The sequence below is a fragment of the Hemiscyllium ocellatum genome, chromosome 14 (assembly GCF_020745735.1).
Source record: "Hemiscyllium ocellatum isolate sHemOce1 chromosome 14, sHemOce1.pat.X.cur, whole genome shotgun sequence".
Lineage (NCBI taxonomy): Eukaryota > Metazoa > Chordata > Chondrichthyes > Orectolobiformes > Hemiscylliidae > Hemiscyllium > Hemiscyllium ocellatum.
The window spans coordinates 17,475,542-17,497,452 of NC_083414.1; the positions used below are offsets into that span (position 1 = coordinate 17,475,542).

Genomic DNA, 21,911 nt, shown 5'->3' on the forward strand with positions numbered 1-21,911 from the left:
GAGGCTGGATTCAAACTAATTCTCAAAAAGTAAAAGAATTGTGTTTAACTATAGCAGCACATATCTCCCACTACCAAAGTTATACTCTTAATGTCCTCCCAGAAACCTGCTGCAAGTCTCCTTATCACATATAATTTAGTTTGGGACAGCAACTTCTTCCAGTTCTGATAAAGCTCCTTTCCAATTAGACACTGCAAGAGCGTAGGGTGACTAACATCCAAATCTTTCTTTGTGGAGGTGGTGTTTCACCTCCATTTTGCTATTTCCCAATGGAGATCACTTAAAATCATCCAATTAGTTATCATATCAAGAATAACAAAAATGAAGTTAGGGCATGTACAAGGTCTTTAGCAACAGCCTGATCATTTGTCTTCCTGTATTCAAATATGGATATTTACATATCTCTGATTATCCAAACACCTCAGGTCAGCAGTACTTTGTTCGGATAATCGAATGCCGGATAACACAGTTTAGCCAAGCATCGGGACCTTGCGATCTTGTCCCGATAATCTGAAATTCGGATAATTGAATGCCAGATAATCAAGGTTCCTCTGTACATGTGTGAAGTGGGCCAAATTCTTCAAAGCAACCAAGCTATTTGAAATTTGAGAGGGATTAAAGCAAATTCCGAACCTGTCTTAGAGAATTAATTTATTGTGTTGATAGAGTCTCCACCACACCCAAAGTTCTCAGCATCAATTTTATCTAATGGCAAGATGCATTGATGTGCAGTGTTTACTGCTGTGTAGAAAACTATATGTAAAATGTGAAAGTTTACTTTAAAATTACAAAATGTTATATACTATTTACCACACATTGAAGAAATTAATTTAAATCTTAATCATGATTTTAGCTAATGAACCCAACTTCTACAACTGTGTCACTAATTTGTACCACAAAGTACCAGTCTGGTTAGGGCATTTAGAATAAAATAAAAAGCATTTAACTGCAAGATACAACTGTCTTATGGCAATTGCTGTAAAGATTCTAGCATAACAAACTCTTTATAAATCAAGTCCATGTTAAATTTTTGCAAAAATTAAGTGTAGACAAGAAACAAGGAAATCAGAGCACAAGGCTCAATGAGCCATTTCCAGAAAGAGAGTGGTGTTGACCATTTTAGGAAAGATCAGACAAGTGCAATAACCATTTCATCAAAAAAGAACTGCTAAATACAGAACATTTTGACACAGATTGCTCAATCAGACCCTTAGTGTCAAATGGTTTAAGGCTTAGTGAATTTAATTAGAGGGTAAAATCCCTCTCACTGCCACAAACCTATATTTATATTTGAAGACATTGTATTAAATAAACTATTAAGCTAAATTTCTGTTTCTCTTGTGTTTTATGATTAAACCGTTCAGTCAGATTAAAATCTATGATCATAACACACAAACTGAATGCAGCAAAAGCCCCGTGAAGAATCTAGCACAAAATCATTAATGATTTACAGGAAGCAACATTTGGAGATCACTTCCCGGCAGCTACAAGTTATATTCTATCGCATTACTGCAATAATGCCATCTAAATGAGGCAGGGTACATGCCTTGGAGGATGAGATACTAGCATTGTAAGGCTAACGGCTGCTGTGCGGGTCATTTGCTTTTTTATAATTTTGCACTGGGATCAGGTTAAACTCATGAACTGATATTGCAGGCTTGGGTCTTTCTGAGATACTACCAGAATAATGACGTTCAGATGCAAGTTGAAAGAATTGGCAACTATGCAAAATGCTACCTGTGTTAAAAAAAATTATCTTCTCAGCTTCTCATGGACAGTCATAATCCAATTTTACTGCCCATCTCAGAAGCTGCCTCAGCTTAGGGGAAATTTAGCATATAACAAATCAGTTCCGAAGAACATTAAACCAACTGTTCATAATGTGCTGCAGTCGATTTTATTTTTGCTATGTATCTCTTCAACAGAAGATTTCTAATCCAATCTGTGTTTTCCAGTCATTTTCACAGATTCTTTTCTAACACTCCTTTTCACGTATGGTCAAGTTTATTTGCCTCAACAATCACATCCAATAAAATACGCCATGTTATAAATGTTTGTAAAGAAACGACTTCTACAGTCATAGACTCATACAACATGGAAACAGAGCCTTTGGTCCAACTCGTCCATGCGACCAAGTTTTCTAAACTAAATCAGTCCCACTTGTCTGCATTTGGCCATACCCTTCTAAACCTTTCCTATTTATGTACCTGTCCAAAGATCTTTTAAATGTTGTGACAGTACCTACATCCATCACATTCTCTGGCAGTTCATTCCACATATGAACCACCCTCTGTGAAAAAGTTGCCTCTTAGGTTCCTTTTAAATCTTTCTCCTCTCACCTTAAAAATATGCCCCCTAGTTTTGAACGTCCCCACTTTCGGGAAAAGACCTTTACTATTCACCTTGTTCAATACTCTCATGATTTTATAAAACTCAGTAAGGTAACCCCTTACCTCCTACACTTCACTGAAAAAATGTCCTAGCCTATCCTGTCTCTCCTTTTAACTCAAATCCTCCAGTCCTGACAACATGTAACTTTTCTCTTCTCTAACCTAGCAAAAGTACTAATTCATAAAATTCTATCAAGTGTTTCTGCAATACAAGTGAGATATCTGCCCTTCAGCGAAAGGCAATTAAAGGGTGCTGTGAGAAACTCCTTAGAAACAAAGAAAGAGGTAAGACTAAACCTTTAATAGTGACCAAACCTTTAAAGTGCTGGCACGAGCATAGCAGTAGCAGCCAAAGGGTTCCTTCAATAAGAAACATGCAGACCAGATGGAATCCCCTAATTCATTCCATATAACTGGGACTGTCCTTTACCTCTATTTTCAGCTTATCCACCATCAATGAGCTGATTTACATAAAATCTCAACTGACTGCAGACACCGCCATTAACATTCACGAGAAGATGACGAAATGCACCTTACTGTTTTATTAAGCTTTACAACATTTCTTGTAAATTAAAAATACCATTGCTTGCAAGAGTTTAGGTTAACAAGCTCCTTAACCTGACACGCAAGCAACTGAATTAAAAGATGGTTCACTGCCTCAAAAAATAATGTTCCAATAAGCGAGAAGGAATCCTTTGAGCAACAATCTTCAACACTGAGCCTGCAATGCCCTCTCATAGTGAGATTATATTAAAAAACTGGATGAGGACGTCGACACAGCCTTAAATCATGCTGCTTATTTGGCCTCTTGGATAACATTAACCAGTGCAAAAGGAATGTCTGAGGAGAGAGGGAAAAGCAAGCATTTGGTAAAGCAGTGGGTACAATGTCCTTTGGGACTTAGAGAGGTATAGTGCAAGTAATCAGTAAGAAAAGTGAAAATAAAACTGAAGAGCTAATTAGTTGGTCAGATGCCAACTTCAAAGCAGCCAACAGAACAGGTTCTCAACAGCAGCCTCTCAAAGGTATTTTTAGCTGTTAAAATATAAACTACACAACAAAGCTGCTTCTGAAAATGCAAACTGAAATCTGTATTTTCTTCAGATCTGTTGTTCATAAGTGCACCCTTAATCTCATCAGTCACGGAGCTGTTAGGAACACTGTTATGACACATAACAACACTTCAATGTCAGAAATTTGCCGCCTTTCCATTTTCCATTATTTCTTTGAATTGATGTATTAGGAAAGCTTTTCTTTGTTTTCCTAAGCTTCTCCTGGGGTTTGTGTTGCACTGTGAATACAAAGCAGATCTTGAAGGGAGTGTTGCTAATAATGCAAAGGACACAAAGGATGGTGTAAACATTTTGGATCTGTGTCAATCACGTTATGATTTCCAGGATGGATTCTGCTCTTACAAATTGTCCAGCCTAACCAAAATTGACAGAATGAACCACTTATTTTCTTCGTTATCAACTCAAATCCAAGTACTGGACTTTAGCATGATGATGCATTCTGTACAGAATGAAACACTCCTACTGGCAGTGAAGAGGTGGCAGACAAGAATCAGCCCAGCAGTGTAAGATGGCGACTTTGACAGTGGTTGGGCCTTGTGTAGACAGTGGTGAGATAGTAGAGGAGGGATATGGTGCAAGAGTCATTGATGATGAGCTGGCTCAGTACTGATGAACTTGCTTTAAGCTATATCTTTCTTTTTTTTCTCATTTTTAAAACTATTAAAAATGGTGTTGGATCGTGACATCAGTGGAAAAGCTTTTTACTGTATTTTACTGTATGACAACAAAATGTGACAATAAAATAATTTATACTTTTCCTGGCAACAAGCAATACTATAGGAGCACTTGTGCATGGTTGCTATTCTCACCTGGGACCTATGTGACATGAAATTAAAAATGTGGATTACCTAAAAGTTTGGGCAGCTTATAGCTCCTCACGCTTTTGCTATGGCAAAGTCTTAGGCAATCAGAGTCAACTTGCCAAACAATCAATAACCTTTTGAGCCTATCATATAAATTATTGTTATCATTTGAGATTTGGCATTCTGGCAAGGTGAACAGCTTCTCTAATCCAAATGACAGTCTAAAATTAGATGAATGCATCTTTTCTCAACTTTTGGTGGGGGACAATGGTATGGTATACACTTGGTATAGTGTAGAAGAGGATTTGGCGGGGTATTGGGTAGGTAGCATGATTTGAAACAGATCTAGCACAAAGAATATGAGCAGGCATAGGAGTAAAAGGGGCATTAATTGCTACTGAGTTGGTATTGAGGTGCAAAGGGCCATGGGGCTAGTGGTTTGAAGGGATGCAACGGTAGAGGACATAAGAACTTAGAAAACAACCTCTGCAAAGCACCACAGAACCATGGTCCAAGGTCCATCTTGTAACCACCCCACTTCAGTACTTACCAACCCATAACTGCCCACATTTCATAGCTGAAATTGGAGGGCCTGATTCTATTCTGCATCCATGGCCCACCACAATCCCCAGAATGAAAACAACAGATCGGGGTACCTTTTAAACTGAGTTGGGTCTGGGAAATTTCACAATACGTTTTCATATTGGTCACCAAAATCCAGCTGTTTATATTTAAATAACTATTTTGCTGCCCAAGAAAATTGGTTGCTCACCTCTCATCCCACCTGCATTAAAACAGCAAGTGGAGTGAAGTGGGTCCTTGTTTCAGTTTTTGATTTGTAATTTCACCTCTCCCATAGCCTATACAGATCCATTTTCTGGGGTTAAGTTTGGGCCTCAATCAGTGTTGCTGAAACCCAGAATTTATTTTGTTCTATAACATGGAAATGATACAGTTCTTCTCTATAACAGAAGTGTTACGCACAGAAGGGGGCCATTTGGCCTATCTTGCTTGCACTGAATCGTTAAATGAGCATCATTACCTAGTGCCAATCTCCTGCATGTTCTCCATTCCTTTGCAAATTTTTTTTATCAAAATAGTCATCTAATGCCCTTTATTTATGATCGTAGCTTTCTCCTTATGGAATAAAATGGAGCAATTCGGATTCATTTCACATCAGCCTTAAGTAGAAGGTTATTCTGCAAGTGCATAAAATTTTAAGCACACAAAATTGCATAAATTTCCCACAATTGACAAAGTGAAGTAAATATATATTTACACACATTCTTTATTTTGGTAAAGAAGGCAGCTTGCTGGTAGCACTAAATGAAAGGCCTTCATCACTCAACTCATTTAAGATTAAATCACCAGGATTTTCATCTCTCTCATCACACGCTCTTGGCAAATGCTTACTTATCGGTCTCCAGGCCTGACTAGTTCAATTAGTATCAATAGTGAAGAGCAAAAATACTTATATATAAGCCAAGAAATAACCCGTCATTAACAATATTTAGGAAAAACAGTAAAATGTAAAAATCCTATTATGTTTTCCCAGGAAAGATTAACTGAACATACAATTCATTCCTGGTAGCAGAGTATTATCTAATCATTTGCATTAGCACTACACAGAACAAAACATCAACAATTTATGCTGGGAAAAATAAGTTCAAGGAATCAGCAAGTTAAAGAAAACAACTCGGATTTAAGAGTAAACTAGTGAGGCATATTAATTTATTGAGAATTCAGAGGCTGAAACAAACGGGAGCTGAAATATCCATCTTCATGACTTTCAGAATATTCTTTCAAGTTTCTGTATTACTTTATTTCTTTTTAAAACAATTCTCAAATATTGCCCCGTTGCCCCCACCCCCCCATCTACAACTCAACAGTCATCTTTCTCGATCACCAACCCACGATGTGTACCATGTATTAGGATCATTGCAGTAACTTGTCAAGACTTTAGACAGTATTTTCCAAATATTAAGGACAAGGGCAGTAGATGCATGGAAATACCATCACCTGCAAGTTCTCCTCCAAGTTGCACACCATCTTGACTTGAAATTCAAGCCCTGAACTTGAAGTTCCTTCCTTCATTGTGATTGGATTAAAATGCTGTTGCTCTCAGAATATTTTTAAAAAATGGATGTTAAGTCGGGAAAGGAGCGATTAAGACGAGCATCCGTAAATCAGTTAAAAAGATGGATTTTGAGGAGATTGCTTATTTTAAAAATAATATTGTTGGGTAGTGGACTTTCCAGCAACAATTAGAAAGGAACAGCAAGCACAGTTAAGTTTATATCTATAGGTATGCAGACTATATACCGTTTTTGAAATTTGATACCATGTGAAAAAGGTCTGATATCTTTATTCATACAGGTAAAGAGGGTGCTTTCACCTGGAATCATCAAGGCCAACTTAAAAAATGTTTATTGCCAATGCTGCACTGATAATAATTCAACAACAGGAAAATAAGTGACATTGGTTTAGACCGCAAAACCCAAGCAAAACCAGGACCTTGTATGCATGTTCCTCATAAATTAATCATGGCTCTAAGTTAATGATTAGCTCAGGAAAATGTAGTGATTTGCATTGTAGAAATTATTATGAAGAGAGAATTCAAACAGACAGAAGATTTGGAAAATTTAAACAGAAACTACAATTGAGCTAGAGGCTCAGGCCAGGAATCATTGTCAAGACACTTAGAGGCTGAGCTAGGTGTTTGGGTTGGGGGTGTACTTTATTCTGACTTATATCAGAGGCATAAGCAAGGTAACAGCACACTCAATTATACTTTTACACCACTACTGAGACACTGTCACGTGTCAAGTCTCATTCAAGCTGAATAAAATGTAATCACTGTCAGCCCTGTACAATCTCTGGAGAACAAGTTGGTCGAACTCAGATGACAGCTCAGCTTCCAATGTGAACTGCGGGATTGCTGCGCATGCTGCTTCACAGAAACCTGGCTCTACCCATCCATTCCTGACTGCGCACTTCAGGCTGATAGTTTTTCTATCCATTGTAGAGACCGCACAGCGTCCTCAGGTAAGACAAAGGGTAGAGGGGTTTGCTTTTTAATCAACAACATGTGATGCACGGATATTGCAACCCTGGGCAGCCATCGCTCCTCAAACCTTGAACTCCTGACCACCAAATGCTGCCCCTTCTATCTAGTACGGGAATTTACCGCTGCTCTACTAATTGCTGTGTACATACTGCCACAAGCAAAAGGTTGAGGAAGCTCTGGATGTGCTGTACACCATCACTAGCATCCTGGAGACGGAACACCCTGAGGCCCTGTTTATTGTAACTGAAGACTTCAATCAAGTCAATCTAAGGAAAGTGTTACCCAAATATCACTAGAACATTACATGCCCCACGAGGGGCCCAAACATTTTAAGACCACTGCTGCACCACTGTGAAGGATGCCTACCACTCCATCCTCTGCCCTAATTTCGGGAACTCCGACCACAATGCCATGTTTCTCCTCCCAGCTTACAGGCAAAAGCTCAAGCAGGAGACCCCCTCGCGGATACAGGTCCAGTGCTGGTCGAAGGAGGCAGAGGATCAACTCCAGTGCTGTCTGGAATCAGCTGTTTGGGCCACGTTCAAAGAGTCCACAGGTACCTTGGACGAATACATCACCACCGTCACAGACTTTATCAGCAAGTGTGTGGATTACTGCATACTGAGGAAGTCAATCCAGGTGTTCCCCAACAGGAAACCCTGGACGAATCAGGACACACAGAACCTACTAAAAACCAGGCATGAGGCCTTCACATTCAGAAGGCCGACTCAAATATAAGGAATCCAAGTGTGACCTTTGTAGAACCATTAAGACAGCCAAGGACCAATACCGATCCAAACTAGAGACCCAGACAGACACCCGGCAACTATGGCAAGGACTGAATGACATCACAGGTTTGAAAAAGAGACAATGCAAGATAGCTGACGATGACATATCCTTCCCGGATCATCTCAATGCCTTCTATGCTTGCTTTAAGCAGAATTTCATCGGACAAGTCCCGATGAACGTATCCCAACAGTCACTGCATCAGAGGTCAGATCAGTTTTCCTTCTTGTGAATCCAAGGTAAACGATGGGACCAGATGGAGTACCAGGCCATGCACTCAGAGCATGCGCAGATCGACTGGCAAAGGTCTTCTCGGACATCTTCAACCTCTCCCTGCAGGAGACCACTGTCTCTGCCTGTTTCATCCAGGCCAACATCATTCCTGTGCCTAAGAGGGCTCATGCAGCATGTCTCAATGACTACCGCCCAGTGGCCCTAACCTTGGTGGTCATGAAGTGCTTTGAAAGGCTGGTCGTGGCATTAATCAACTCCAGCTTCCCCACTTCTCTTGACCCATTCCAATTTGCCTATCTGACCAACAGATCCACGTCAGATGCCATAACACTTACCCTTCACTCCTCCCGAGAACATCTTGACACCAAGAACAGCTATGTAAGAATCATATTCATTGACTACAGTTCAGCCTTCAAACTATTATCCCCTCGAGACTGATTACTAAACTTAGTGATCTCGGACTAAACCCCACTCTCTGCAACTGGATCCTCAGTTTCCTGACCCACAGGCCACAATCAGTAAAATATTGGGGACAATATTTCATCCTCATTAACACTCAACACTGGAGCCCCCATGGATGTGTACTCAGCTCTCTACTGTACTCATTGTATACCCATGATTAATGCCATTTACAAGTTCGCTGATGACACCACCATAGTCAGTCGAATCTCAGATGGCAGTGAAACAGTCTACAGGTGGGAGGTGGAAGACCTGGAAAAATGGTGCATTGAGAACAACTTAGCTGTCAATGCTAGCAAAAACCAAGGAACTCATTATTGACTTTTGTTGGGATGTTACTCATGCCCCCCTACACATTAACAGCATAGAGGTGGAATGAGTGGAGAGTGTCAAGTTCCTGGGAGTAGTCATCCACAGCAAGCTTTCCTGGACTCTTCATGTGGATGGACTGGTTACAAAAGCCCAACAATCTCTTCTTCCTCAGGCTGCTGAGGAAATTTGGCATGCTGACGAATATCCTTGCCAACCTTTATAGGTGTGCCATCGAGAGCATTCTGTCTGGATGTACCACTACCTGGTATGGCAACTGTACCATTCAAGATCGGAGACGGTTACAGAGTGTTGAATGTGGCCCGGACAATCACAAAGGCCAACCTCCCATCTACAGAATCCATCTACCTGGCCCACTGTCAAGGAAAGACCGCCAGCATTCTTAAAGATCCATCCCACCCTGGCAAGGCTTTTCTACAACTTCTACCATCAGGAAGAAGGTACAGAAGCCTGAACACATGCACCAGCCAGTTTTGCTGGTTTCTACCCTACTGTTGTTAGAATACTGAATGGACTCACAAATCTATGCTACTTAACTATATGTGCAGCAGAGCAGGGAACCCAGGAGGCTTAGAACTCAAAATCAAGCATCTGTGTTTACCTGTCCTGGTATGAGTAAATGTTACTGATTCTCAGCTTGTGTGTGATGGAACATATTGGAGTTAGCACAAAACACTAGCACAAGGTGAAGTCAAGAATATTAGGTGCTGAAAAATACTTGGCGGTTTACCACATACTGACATTGATGCAAGTCACAACAAAACCTGTGTCTCATCATTTGCAATGTGGCTCGAAGTGAACAAATGGGGCTGAAAGATACTATGTCATGGATCAATTAGGTTGCCCCAATTTTCTCCTACACAATAATTCTGCAACATCGGCTATTTGAGAAAGGCATCCAGTAAAAGGAGGCCACTTCCCAATGAAAATGACAAAACCAATGACCGTGAGAGTAATGCCAAGCACTCTCTTATACAACTGTGTCAGTGAGAAAAATTGGTCTGGTATAGGCTTTGGAGAAGTTGACTTGCCCATCCGTTGGCATGTATGCCTGATGCAAGAATTCCTAAAATGGAAAAAAAGGTAATAAGCAGGAAATAATTTATTTTCAAAATGCAAGTATAGAAATATGCATCATTCTCATGAAAGCACACTCCTCATACAGTGAACCTTAATAATATGGTATATCATAAGAGAATGGGCAGTATGAGAACCTGATAAAAGTGACAACAATCTGAAAATATGAACAACTGTAAATTTCCACAGTTCAAAGCTTCCCTTATAATAACTTAAATAGTTTTAATATCTTCTGACCTTTCAATTTTCTTTAATTTACATTAAGATTAGATGCATGCTTTATGCTAAGAGCAAAGGAGAACAAATATACATCTATCCGGCAGAGCTCAGCTGTTCACAAATGCTGGCCAGTCCCTAAAGCATCATCAGGATTTTAACACTGTATACATTCTCAAACCTGCAGCAGTACATAGTCCCAGTGTTAGTGTTTTGAGATATCTTTTAGGAGTATATCAGATCAGTCAGCTAGCAGCTGGGCTCCAGGGCCTTTACAAATGTAAATAATCCGAAAAGGAAATTCAAATGAATTCAGTGATTCCAATTAAGCAGACACCATTCTAAATGTGAAAATGTATTCTAATCGTATTAAGTTGACCAAATGGGATCAAGGCTTCACAGCCAACAAGATACTATCAATGCAATGATAGATATATAGAATCAGGACTCTAATAATCAGCACATTCAACACATTCACAAGTGAACTAATTGATAATGAGTTTCTGGAATAAATCTCCTCCCAAATCAAACAGTAATGAATCCCTGGAATAAATCATCTCCTGTCCTGAAAAAAAACTTTTAGAAATTGCTGTGAATTGCATTTATAATCTTTACCAAAAAAAAATAATTAATGTTCTTAGTCATCGAATCAAAAATTTACAGCAGACATTCAAATCTCTAACTACTGTTTTAATTCAAAGTGGAAATTTTACAGGCTGTTATTCTAGTTGTCAAATATCTCAGCATGATCACACACATGATGCTTGCCTAATCATATGTTACTGGCACAAACATTCTTTGTATCCATGTTAAATACAATGCCCAGTGGCTCTTCAATATTTCTTTGCATATGATTCAAATCGTATACAGTGGTTGAAAATATTTTATATGAAGATTCATATTAGCATGTTAATTCACATGCTTTGAATTCCATATTCTCTCGATTGCTTGATTACTCTGCTTATAAAAATGGGACAATTGTATTCAATGGTAAGATTGTAGCCATTTAAAACAAAAAATTCACTTTTTTAATGATGTAAATACTGTTGGACTATTAAAATGTATAAATCAATTGAAAATGTACCTACTCGGCAAACATTTAATCACAAACTCTTGATACAGGGATAAAAGAAATGGCTGAGAAAAATTACCTTCTGTATGTGCATTTTATTCTGCTTCTTTGACTCTATGGAATTTAATGGCACTAGCAGTTATTTTAACTGCATTGTATGGTCCTTATCTATACCTCCTGCTTGCAACTGATACCAACCTGACTGAGCAAGTTCATTGATTTAAAGGCTGACTTGCTTGGCCGCAAACCCAATTCTGCATTACATGCTCTAAAGCTCCAAGGATTTTGGGTCAGATAGTCATGGCAAGCTGTAAGGTTTTGACTGTACACCTCAGAGTTTGAAACATCTCATTCAAACTCATTTCAGAGGTGCGTTGGCATGTGAGGGTAAATGTGTAGGGGTGCGGGGGTATGTGTGTAGGGGTGTATGCGTGTGTTTGTTTTGGGGGGAGGAGAGAAAAAAGAAAGAAGGAGGTGTACTTTATGCCCGATCTTCCAAAATCCATTTTACAGTCAGTTTAGAACTGATAATAGACTCCCAACTCCATTTCATTTACAAAATTATCTTGGATAATAGCTACATAATTCTTAGCAATAAAAGCCCACAGCAAAATGTTGACATTCTTGCTGAGAACGGTCAGGGTGAAATGAAAATTGTTGAACTCCCCCAGTTAATTCTTTTGAGGCACATTACCAGCAGAAGACAGAGAAACTGCTATTTTGGGTCTGACCAGGCTGCAACTAAGTAGTTAATCAGCAGAAAAAAAGCTGGAATACATTCCAGCCTAATACTCTGATCAGTTATACCTGGATATTGAATGTGAAAGGCACATAAACAAGGAGTAGAAACTCAAATCACAAGCCGTATTCAGCCATTTGTTTTTCAAAATGTCAGTAAGTTGTTATTTTTACAGTGAAGACCTTAAGCAAACAAGTGCAGACCATAAAAAGGTAAGGATGATAAATCAATGGTGTTATGTGCAAGAATTCAGAATTTTGGATAATCAGGATCTCCTCTGGGCCTGGAAAGACCTGTTCAAAAGAATGGGTTTCACCTGGTGTGGAAAGGGACCAATATCCTGGCGGAGCAATTTGCTAATTTTATTCTATTTTGTGGGTCTTTACAGTGATGATGGTGGCAGGTATGTGCATTTATGTGTCTGCCCAAAGTAGCGGTGCAAATAGAAAGGCAGACGAGGATGGTTCAGAAGTTAGAAAAGACAGACAAGAGCAATTCAGAGAACAAAGTAACTGAAGAATTCAATGCTAAGGGTCAAACAGATAAGACTGATGAACTCAGGGCATGTGAGGGAACATGGGATTGGGAACATCATAAGTATTACAGAAACATGGCTGAGGGAAGGCAGCTCAATACTCCAAGTTTTAGATGCAATAGGAAAGATAGAAAGGGAGGCAAGAGAGGAGGAGGAGTGGCATTTTGATTTTAGGAAACACAATCCTACTGTATATACAGTGGATACTTCTGAGGGATCATCCAGAGAAGGTACATGGGTAGAAATTAGAAATAAGAAAGGATGATCACCTTGATGGGACAGTACTATAGGTCCCCAATAATCAGTGGGAAATTGAGGAGCAAATATTATAAGAGGGCAGATATATGTAAGAATAATAGGGCTGTAATAGTAGAGAATTTTAATTTTCCAAATATTGACTGTGACTGCCATTGTTTTAGGGCTTGGATGGTGAGGAATTTATTAGATGTGTTCAAGATAATTTATCAGTATATAAATACTAAACAACGAGCAAAACTCTACCTCCTCTTGGGATATAAGATAGGGCAAGTGACTGAGTAGAGGAACACTTCGGGACTAGTGATCATAATTGAACTGGTTTTAAAATAATTTTGGAAAAAGATAGGCCTTCTATAAAAAAAATTCTTAATTGGAGTAAGATAAATGTTAACAGCAGGTTTTGAGAAGATTTTTAACTCAGGTTGAGATGCTGGATGTAGGTTTGCTCGCTGAGCTGGAAGGTTCATTTCCCAACGTTTCTTTGGGTCGATGACGTCATTTCCTGTGGTGATGTCATTTCCTAGTCTTTTTCTCAGGGGGTGGTAGGTGCGGTCTAAGTCGATGTGTTTGTTGATAGAGTTCCGGTTGGTCCAATGACATCACCGACCCAAAGGTACCCAAACATATAAATAGAAAGCAGGAATCACAACAGTGCTTCACCCAGAGGCCAAATGAGGATGTTGCCAAGTAGGGTGATGAAACGTCTGGAAATGAACGTTCTAGCTCAGTGAGCAAACCTACATCCAAAATGTTAATGGTATGAGACAGGAACTTTCAAAGTTAACAAATAGATTTTTCGCAGATAAAGGAAAAACTGACAAGTGGGAGGCTTTCAAAAGTGTAACGAGTGTTCAGAGGCATTATATTCCTGTTGGAGTGAAAGGTAGGGCTCATAAGAGTTATGATTAATAAAGATATTGAGGTTTTGGTCAAGAATAAGAAAACGTCATGTGTTAAATATAGACAACTGGGATCAGATGAATTGCTTGAAGAGTATAAAGGGCATAGGCGCACTTTTAAGAGGGAAATCACGAAGGCAAAAGGGGATATGAAATAGCCATGACAGAGAAGATTAAGGTTAATTGAAAGAAATTATCTAAGTACGTTAGGAGCAAAACAGAAACTAGGGAGAGAATAGGGCCCCTTAAAGATCAACAAAGTCATCAATGTGTTGAACCTCAGGAGATGGGAGATATTAAATGAATATTTTGCATCAGTTTTTACTGTGGAGAAAAAAAAGGAAGCTAGAAAACTCAGGGAAATAAATATTGATGTTTTGAAAACAGCTTACATTACAGAGGTTCTATTATATCCCAGGACGTTGTGGAAAGTTAGGGAAAAATTGTCAGACCACAAGCAAACATATTCGTATCATCTATAACCATGGGTTAGGTGCAAGAAGACTGGAGAGTGGTTAATGTTGTGCCTTTATTTACAAAAGGTTGTAAGGAGAAACCTGGGAAATATTGACCTGTGAGTCAGACATTGGTGGTGGGTAAGTAGTTGGAGGGGATTCTGAAAGATAGGATTTACTTGCATGTAGATAGGCAAGGACGTATTAAGAGAAAGTGAGAACTGCAGATGCTGAAAAGTCAGTGGAAAAGGCTGGCACTGGAAAAGCACAGCAGGTCAGGCATTCGAGAAGCAGGAGAGTCAATGTTTTGGGCATAAGCCCTTCATCAGGAATCCTTAATCAGACTGATTAAGGATAGTTAGCATGGTTCTGTGAGAGGGAACTCATACCTCACAAACTCGATTGAGTTTTTGAGGAAATAACCAAAACGATTGATCGGGAGAGAGGCGATAGATATTGTTTACATAGACTTTAGTAAACCCTTTGACAAGGTTCTGGATGGCAGACTAATTAGTAAAGTTAGATCAAATGGGATTCAGGAAGAGTTGCCAATTGGATACAAAATTGGCTTGGCAGTAGGAGACAGAGGGTGGTGCTGGAGGGTTGTTTTCCCGGTCTGAGACAAGTGGTGTGCCACAGTGATTGGTACTGGGTCCACTTTTGTCTATCATTTATATCAGTGATTTAGATCAGAATTTAGGAGATATAGCTGGTATGCTTATGGATAACACCAAAATTAGAGATATAATGGACAGCGAAGAAGGTTATCTAAGAATACAAAGGGATCTTGATCAATTGTGTCAATGGGCTGAGAAGTGCAGATAGAGTTTAATTTAGATAAATGCGAGATATCACATTTAGTAAAATAAACAACACATGCAATTAATGGTAGGGCCTCAGGTAATATTATAGAACAGAGAGATCGAGGGGTTCAGGTACATATTCTTTTGAAATTTGCATCACATGTAGACAGGATGGTTAAGAAGGTATTTAGTATGCTTGCCTTCATTGATCAGACCTTTCAGTATAGGAGTTAGGATGTCATGTTGAAGTTGTACAGGACATTGGAGAAGCCTCTTCTGGAGTACTGTGTACTGCTTTGTTACAGGAAAGATATTAATAAATTGGAGAGGCTTCAGAAAAGATTGATCAGGATTCTGCTGAGAGTGGATTTGAATTATAAAGATAGGCTAGCACTTTTTTCACTGCAGCATACAAGATTGAAGGGTTAGCTTATTGATATTTATAAAATCATGAGGGGCAGAGATAAGGTGAATGACAAAGGGCTTTTCCCGAGAGTGAGTGAGTTCAAAATTATGGGGCATAAGACGGAAGGGACAATAATTTTTATACAGAGAGTGGTTCATGTGTGGAATGTACTGCCAGAGATAGTGCTGGATGCAAATACAGTTAGAACACTTAAAATACATTTGGATAAGTTCATGAATGGGAAAAGCTTGAAGGGATATGGGCCAAACGCAGGCAGGTGGGACTAGTTTGGTTTGGGAATATAGTTGACACGGACTAATTGGACCAAAGCGTCTGTTTCCATGCTGTATCACTATGACTCTATGACTTGCTATCTACTGATTGCAAATTCAACTCCTAAATACAAAATAAGCACTACTACAAATCCACTCAACGTACATGAACAGTTCAGCAACCATGCTCAAGTTGTTCCAGAGAGATAGCAAAATGCTACACTTAGAAGCAAAGACATTGCATGTAGACATAGTTAACACACTAAATTCTAGATCATCTACATACTTCTTAGTGTGTTGCTTGTTATTTGTTTTAAATTGTAATTCCCTGAATATAGCAAAAAATATTTTCATTAATTATTCATAACTGATCATATTAATAATTAATATTGAAGTGTACAAGGTCAGATCAGCAACTGGACTAAATAAGCTTTCATTGTTATTAATATCAACCAGAACAGAACATGATAAAACAACCGACACAAAATCAAAATATTTTCGATACTGGAAATTTGTAACTAAAACAGAAAATACTGCAATTACTCAACAGGTCTGGCAGGATCTGGCAGGACAGAGAAAAACAGACTTAACATTTCAGGTCAACAGCCTTTCATCAGAATATGCCTGATGAAAGAAAATTTACTGAAACATTACCTGCTTCTCACTCCACTTGAGGATGCCTGACCTGTTGAGTATTTCCAGTATTTCCTGCTTTAATATTTGATAACTTTATCTAGCAAAACATGACTAACCTTCTTAAAATAAGTTATAATCAGCTTGTTAGCAAGTAATGTACAAACCCTAATGTGGTTCTTTTACAAATTAGGAATCAGTTGGTTCTGCTATGATGCTGTAGTTCCATTCTCATGGAACCCTGTGTGTAACAGCAGCACAATTTAAACTAACGGAGCTGGAATTGTCTTATAACCACTACACGCTTTAAAAATTCACACTTTAGAAACAGTGCCCCCAACTTGTTGTGTTATAGTGAATTTGCGTTAATGAAACACATGTTATACAAGAACTACCTGTAAGCTGTAAGTAAACATATCAACTGCATCACATGAAAAAAGATACTTTTTAAAAAATAATTTCCCAAAACTTGTACAATATTAGCTTATCTCATAAAGATGGTTGGCATCAAAAGGACTGAGCATGGTAACTTCCAACAGCAAGTTTTAACCATGAAATGCAGATTAAGATCGCATTAGCAAACAGATAAAGGTGAAAGATTCCCTTCCCTGAAGGGCATTTGTAAACCAGTTGAGTTTTTATTACAATCCAGCATCTTTCATAATAATTTTGTTCTGGTATGATTCAAAACATACTAGACTTATTAAATTCAATCTAACATGTGCTATAACAAAATTTGACCAACATTTCAGACTCCTAATCCTATAGTATAATCATATTGTTCTAGACAAAGTTGCTTCACAGTCCCCTTACAAATATGCTTCACGAAATACTTTACACTTCACAAGCTTACCTGTGACTGTCACCAACATGGAAGCCACGAGTGGACGGTTATTGTCTAGTTTTCGACTCAGCCTTAGTTCTCCACTTGTCTGGTTGAGATTCATTAAACTCAGTTCATTTCCTCGCTCAAAAGTGTAGAACAATCTATCTGAAACATCAGGATCATAGGCTGGGATCTTGCCAATGACTCCTGAAGGGAAAGTGTTTGATTTGTTGGATATATAGTTGTTAAAAATTATTTGGAAGTTCTTAAGGACAGGACTATTGTCGTTCTGGTCAATCAGACGAATATGCACAGTAGCCCGGCTCACAAGAGGTGCAGAGGTCGCTTGCACCACAATCACATATTCGGACTTTACTTCATAGTCCAGGTCTGTAAGAGCTGTGAGTTCTCCAGAAAAGATATCCATCTGGAAGATCTCAGGAATATTGCCTTCAACAATTTGGTACATTATCTGAGCATTGGACCCCTCATCTGGATCAGCTGCTGTGATTTTTCCCACCACTGAACCGACAATACTGTTTTCCTTCACAAAGACTTCAAATTCATCAGCAGGAAACACTGGAGCATTATCATTCACATCCAAAATACTGACATGAATATGAACTGGAGTCCTATGCACAGGGATCCCTCGATCTACTGCATATGCAGTGAGATCATATATCGGAACACTCTCCCGATCAAGTCTTCGAACAGTTCGAACAATCCCCGACGTTGGCTCAATTGTGAAGTCTCCGTCTCCATCCTCTCCATTCTGGAAGGTATACTGAACCCTTCCATTAGCATGGGCATCACGGTCAGTAGCAGATATCTGTAAGACACTGGTAAAAGGTGGGGCGTCTTCAGAGACTGAGCCCTGGTACTGAACATTTACAAATACTGGTGAATTATCATTGACATCCTTTACCATGATTTCAACATAGGTAGTATCAGATTTCTGTGGAATCCCATTGTCTTTGGCAGTGATGGCAAGTGTGTATGTCATTTGATCTTCATAGTCAAGCTCTGTTTGTAATGTTATAGCACCCGAGTCTGGATCAATTCGAAACTGAGGAATGTTATCCTCCAAATAGTAAGTAATCCTTGCATTCTCCCCAACATCATCATCTGTAGCACTGATTACCACCACAGTGCTCCCCACTGGACGATCTTCATTGACATTTACTGAATAATGTGCACTCTGAAATACTGGCCGGTGTGTATTTGCATCTGTGATATTGACATGTACATGGCACGTATCATGAAGTGTGCGATCAGAGGCTGTGATTGTTAGGACATAACGTCTCTCTTGCTTATAATCCAAAGGCAAAGCCAGTGTAATAATTCCCATGCCACCTTGGGTGCTGATACTGAAACGGTTCCTTGTATTCCCACCTGTGATCTGATATGTGACCACCCCATTCACATCTCGATCCACTGCAGTTACTGTAAGTACACTGGTACCCACTGCAGCATCTTCATTTAAGCGGATAAAGTATACTGTCTGGGTAAATTCTGGTCGATTATCATTAACATCCATCACTGTAATAGTGACACTTGCTGAAGCAGATAGAGATGGAGAACCATGATCCCAAGCTTCTACTCCAAAGGAATAATGTTCAACAGATTCCCGATCCAACTGTGCACTCACTGTGATCCAGCCTGTTCCACTGTTGATCACAAATGGTGTATCAGTGGCTGTATCAGTCAGTCTGTATTCCAGACGGGCATTTTCACCATAATCTGCATCCACAGCTTGGATATGGATTACAGAATGTCCAAGAGGTGCATTTTCAAGGACAGAAACCTGAAATGGGGTACTTACAAAGATAGGAGCATTATCATTAACATCCACCAGCTGAATACTGACCATTCCTGTATTGTTGGATAAGGGTGGTCGTCCTGCATCCTGAGCACGAACACGCAAGGCATATTCACGTTCCACCTCAAAATCTAAAGGTGTTACCACCTCAATGGCACCAGTAAGACTATCAATGGAGAACTGCCCCCTGCTGTTTCCACTAATTATATTGTAATGAACCAAAGCATTATTGTCTTTGTCTAAATCTGTGGCAGTAACTTGCAAAATCTGTGTGTGTGGCCTGATGTCTTCCCTCACCTGGACAATGTAACGTTTCTCGCTAAACTGTGGGATGTTGTCATTTTCATCCAGGACAGTAATGTAAACTTTTACTGTGGCACTTTTAGGACCAGGGTCTTTACCTTGGTCATTGGCTTCTACAATAAGGGAATATTTCTCCATAGTTTCTCTGTCCACTGATCCACGAGTTGTAATTAAACCTGACCTGGCGTCAATTTCAAAAACAGCATGTGCAGCTTGCTGATTCATAAAGCGATACCTGATATTGGCATTGGAAGGAGAATCTATATCTGTGGCTCGGAGCTGCAAGATAGGATAACCTTCCTCTACGTTCTCTCGAATGGTTTCCCTGTACTCGGTTTGTTCGAACACTGGGTTGTGGTCATTTGTATCCCTCACTGTTATAGAGATCATGGTGGTGGCAGAGAGGCGAGGGATACCGTGATCGACAGCTGTGATTCGGAAATAGTGCAGGTCCATGCTCTCCCTATCCAGGACTTTGCTGGTTGACAGCAACCCTCTTTCAGCATCAATCATAAAATAATCCATGGATCTGCTGTCCATCAATGAAGCCATAGAGTAATACAGCCTCCCAGCCTCTCCAGAATCTGGGTCCACTGCCGTGATGGAGATTACATGGGTCCCTGGAGGCTGGTTCTCTGCCACCTGAACCTGATAATTATATTGTGGAAAATGAGGGCGTCGATTGACCGATCTACTAGTTCTCGTTAATGGTACTGGAAAGACGGCTCTCTTTCCCCGCCTGCCAAATTGGGGATTAAATGTTTCAAATTGCATAACTTTGCTGGAGTTTAATTGGAAGAGAATAAGCAGATCGCTTTTAGAATGATTCCTTGGCTTAAGTCCAAAGAGCAGACTTTTCAAACAACCTTTGGTGGCTTTAAAGAATTGCAGACTGTGAAAGACTTCACAGCTGAGAGGACGGGAAAGGTTTGTCGCGGGTGCCCCTAAGCTCTTTGTTCTGCTGTCCGGGTTGCAGAGCCTTTGAACAGAAGGTGGTTCTCTTACCGTACCGGGAGCTGTCCACGCCACGGATGGTGCTGAAACCTCGTCATTCAAACAATGTGATCCCCACGTCGAGCACATATTTGCAAAAACCACCAAGCACGATTTTGGACACAGATTGCAATTGTGTGGGCTTATTAAACGCCAAAAATATCCGCTTGTACACTTTACTCTGTTTTCACTTAAATTCGATACAGCCCAGTCTGTCCTGTTTTCAAGTGAAGCGTATTTCATGCATCGACTTAGGCACGGGTTAATATAGTGACTCCTGTGTTGGTGTAGGTGACAGATAAAAGTGTGGTTCACGCTGTTTGCCTGCTGCGCGCAACGGTTGTACAATGTTTCCTCGGGGTTTAAAAGAAAGCACTCAAAGAGACGATACATAACACGACTTAGAAGGGGGTCTGGACAATGTTTCAAACACGGTTCTCGTCCCACACTCCTTCCTTGGTCTTTCAGGTACCCGCAACCTCGCTTAAAATCCCGGGTACTGAAGGCAACCTCAGCGCAGTCCCGGGGCAGATCCCACGAGAGTCTCCCGTTCGTTGACTTGCTTGAACGCTGACTCCAAAACGGCTTCCTGGGGCTATTGTGCCGGCCCGGACGCGGCGAGTGGATAAAGAGAGGCCGGTAGACCAGCAAGCTGGCTTCACGTCCCCCCTGCTTCCTCTCGGAGGGGAGGCTCTTTGCACAAGACAATAAGACGGAGTGAGTCCGGTAGAAACCCCCGCGGTGGCGCCGGCGGCTGGGCAGCAGCTTCCGCGCCGGGGTCGCCCTGAAGCCCCGACAGGCTTCACTGCCGCACCGCCCGGTTCCGTCCTTGCCCCGATGCCACTGTGCCGCGTCCGGGGAGTTGCTCTTCCTCTCGGCCTTGCCACTGCCGTCCCTCCCGGGGTGCCGGGGGCGGCCCGCCGGGTAGCAGGAGGCTCGTCCCGGAGCGGCTGCCCAGCTGCCAGGAGCACTCGCCGGCCCCGGGCACGGCGCTCGGCCCCCGGCCCGGTTCTGCCAGCGGCCCGGAGGCGGCGGCAGCAGCAGCAGGAGGGGCAGAGGGGGAGGCCGGCGGGACTCCAGCAGCGGCGGCCCCGGCTCCTCCTGCGCCGGGTTTTCCGCCATCAACGCGAACAAAGAGCCGAGCAGGATGAGGGAGAGGCGTCTCACCGGCGGCGCCGCCATCGAGTCAGGGCCTTCCCTTCGCCGCCGCTCTCCGCTCCTCGGCGGCCCCCGCAGCTTCAGCCGCCCCGGGGCCCGACAACCGCCCTCCCCGAGGCGCTGTTCACCATTCACCGCTACTCCGCCCGGCTCCCACTCCGCTCGCTCAGCGCCTTCCCCGCCCCTCTCCCTCTCTCTCAGGCTTTCCTTCCCGCTCCAAGACACATCTCCTCATCCTCACTCCGCTCGCTTTCAACATGGCACCCGACCGGCGCCCGCCAACGGTCTGTTCCACCTTCCAACCA

The 21,911-nt window shown here is 41.1% G+C and overlaps 1 protein-coding gene across 1 annotated transcript in view; it reads right to left on the minus strand.

The window, feature by feature from the left end:
* Positions 1–20,233, minus strand: part of celsr3 (cadherin, EGF LAG seven-pass G-type receptor 3) — a 255,555-nt gene extending 235,322 nt beyond the window's left edge. The window contains 1 exon segment of the mRNA XM_060835417.1: positions 17,361–20,233. Within this exon segment, the coding sequence (XP_060691400.1) occupies positions 17,361–20,229 (2,869 nt within the window). The 5' untranslated portion in view covers positions 20,230–20,233.
* Between the last annotated feature and the right edge of the window lie 1,678 nt (positions 20,234–21,911).